At 40.2% G+C, this 2,725-nt stretch overlaps 1 protein-coding gene across 1 annotated transcript; it reads left to right on the top strand.

The window, feature by feature from the left end:
• Positions 1–247: 247 nt before the first annotated feature.
• LOC140164429 (metabotropic glutamate receptor 5-like) lies at positions 248–1,786 on the top strand. The gene has a single exon (XM_072187711.1). It carries the CDS (start codon positions 248–250, stop codon positions 1,784–1,786), a length of 1,539 nt encoding a protein of 512 aa, XP_072043812.1.
• Positions 1,787–2,725: the final 939 nt, after the last annotated feature.

Raw genomic sequence — 2,725 nt, forward strand, 5'->3', positions numbered from 1 at the left:
TTTTCATCTATTTCTGAACGTAATCAGGATTCCCAGTAATTGCATTAATTTATCACTATATTTTATTTTATTCACAACACTTTTAGAAACTTGTCAGCATGGCGTATTGAGTGTACAATATACATCCTCTGTACGCGGGTGAAAAACCTGAACAGGCGAGGGCGTTTGAATAATTATTTAAAGTTAAGTACTCTCCCATCCGTCGCGTCTATCGGATTAGAATCGCTTTTGGCTGTCTAACATCAAGATGTTCAACTACAAGTTGCTTTTCCTATTTTCAGTCTTTATTAATGCCATATCAAGCACTGGAACGCCATATAACAGTACATGGATACCAGATCATATTTGTTACAATTACTTCCGACCTGGTGATATCCTACTTGGGGGGATATTTCCCTTGATGTACACATTGAACGACAACAGTCCGTGTACACAGGATCAAATATCAAACTGGGGAGTTGCAAGTACCGAGGCTCTTGTCTTTGCGATCGACCAAATCAACCGACGGTCAGATTTACTACCAAATATAACGCTTGGGTTTGATCTTCGTGATGGATGCCGAAGCGAAGAGGTGGCTTTATTTCATGCAACGACGTTAGCAAGTTTCAGTGGACATGAAGAATATAGGAAAGTCTGTGGCTACCATCCTACTCCTAACCATAAACGGGTAACAGCAATCATTGGTACCGGACGGAGTTCTACTTGTGTGTTTGCTGCAAAAGTAGGGACCATATACAACATTCCTGTAATTTCACATTGGGCGAGTACGGATGAATTAAGCAACAAAGATAGGTTTCCATATTTTTTGCGTGTAGTTCCGGCTGAGAAAGCGCAAATCGGAGGTATTGTAGATATACTTCATCGGTATAATTGGCGGTATGTTGGTGTTCTCTACTCGCTTGATGCAGATGGGTTATTAGCAACGCAATACTTCAAGAAATTGGCAGAACCGGAGATCTGTATTGCCTATTCCCAATCGGTATCACTCCACGCTACAGAAAGAGATTTGGACGAAGTAGTTGACATCATTGCCGATTTCGACAAAGCCTCTGTGATTGTTATGTTAGCTAGTTATGAAATATCTAACAATCTCATTAAGAGATTTCAAAGTTCGCAGCTGCCGAATAATAAAACATTCATATGCACAACCTACTGTGGATTCATATGGGATGAAGACCCTTACGCAGAACGAGTTTACGGGTCACTACACATGCGCTACGACACCACTACCGTCCCGGAATATGTTGAACATATTGAACAGTTATCGTTGTTGAATTTGACTCAAATAAGAAGCCCGTTCGTTGAAAAGTACATTGAGATTAAGAAGAAACCACTTGCTGTAACGTCATACGCTCTAAATGTGATCAAAAGCGTTTACGCATTTGCTTATGGTATGCACTCATACATTGAAAACGAATGTTCCAACGACTGGTCATCGTGCAGAATTAATAAGAAGAGACTTCTAAATGAAATCCAAAATGTAAGTTTTCTGGCTCCCGATGGGCTTTTTGAATTTGATGACGAAGGCAATGGTATGGCAACATACAAAATACACAATCTACATTACAAAAACGACAAATATTTTTGGAAAACAGTGGGATACTGGGATCCGCGGGAACCTAAAGGACAGCGACTGACAGTTGATGATGGAAATGTGAGTTTCGCTGGAAATGCCTATCATCCATCTCTGTGCAAAGATAAATGTAAACCTGGTTCAATAGAGGTTCCTTTAAAAGGAAATGCTGCTGGGGTTGCCAGCCATGCCGACCTGAAGAAATTGTTGTAGATAACATCAAATGTGTGCCATGTAAATCCATCTACGACTGGCCGAACAACGCTAGGAACCAATGTATGCCGATTTCACCGTCTTCGGTGGATTGGCAAGAACCGTCCATCATTATTGTCATAACTTTGGCTGTCTTAGGGTTGATTCTTTCCTCGCTGGTGTTATTCGGATTCTTCTATCAGCGACACCATCCGCTTATTAAAGCAACAAGCCGGGAACTTAGCGCTATCAACCTGTCCGGACTGTTAACCACCTTCGTTGCAATCTTCTGCCTCCTACTGGAGCCAACATCTGCGTCTTGCATCCTATCAGAAGCAGCTTTGGCGCTTTCCTTTACTGTAACATTTTCGCCAACTTTGCTGAAAGTCAACAGAATTTATCGCATCTTTAAGGCAGGAAGAAAATCAACTAAACGTCCGATGTGGATTGGGAAGAAACATCAAATAATCATGTGCAGCATTCTTATTATTACTCAGGTGAGACATTTATATTTTGTATAATGTATTGTTGTGAATAATGAAACAATTCGTCGTCCGTATTCCATAGTGGCGTATAGTGGGGCGCCGCGAATAAACAACTTTTCGAGAAAATCGGGTTTGAAGAAATGCCAATTTAAAATCGAGTTGTGTAAATCAGACATTCATTATATTTTGTAAATGATGTGAAATTTCTGTAGTAAACTAAATAGATTTTATTGTTATATATTTTTCAAAAGAAATAAATACATACTATTGCTGGCAAACTGAAAATAAAACTATACGTCACTATGGAAAACGAACAAAACGCAATACCCTAACCTAACGTTAACCGTACGCCACCTCGGTCGCCGTGTAATCCCTATGGCGTTACTTTTCGTCGTTCGTATTCCATAGTGGCGTATAGGTCCGATACGCATACGCCACTATGACATACGATGTTTTTCATTTTTGCCGATATTTC

The sequence above is a fragment of the Amphiura filiformis genome, chromosome 1 (genome assembly GCF_039555335.1).
Source record: "Amphiura filiformis chromosome 1, Afil_fr2py, whole genome shotgun sequence".
Lineage (NCBI taxonomy): Eukaryota > Metazoa > Echinodermata > Ophiuroidea > Amphilepidida > Amphiuridae > Amphiura > Amphiura filiformis.

Bases quoted from the DNA above. Each gene is read 5' to 3' on its own strand.
- LOC140164429 (XM_072187711.1), top strand. From the start codon at position 248: ATGTTCAACTACAAGTTGCTTTTCCTATTTTCAGTCTTTATTAATGCC.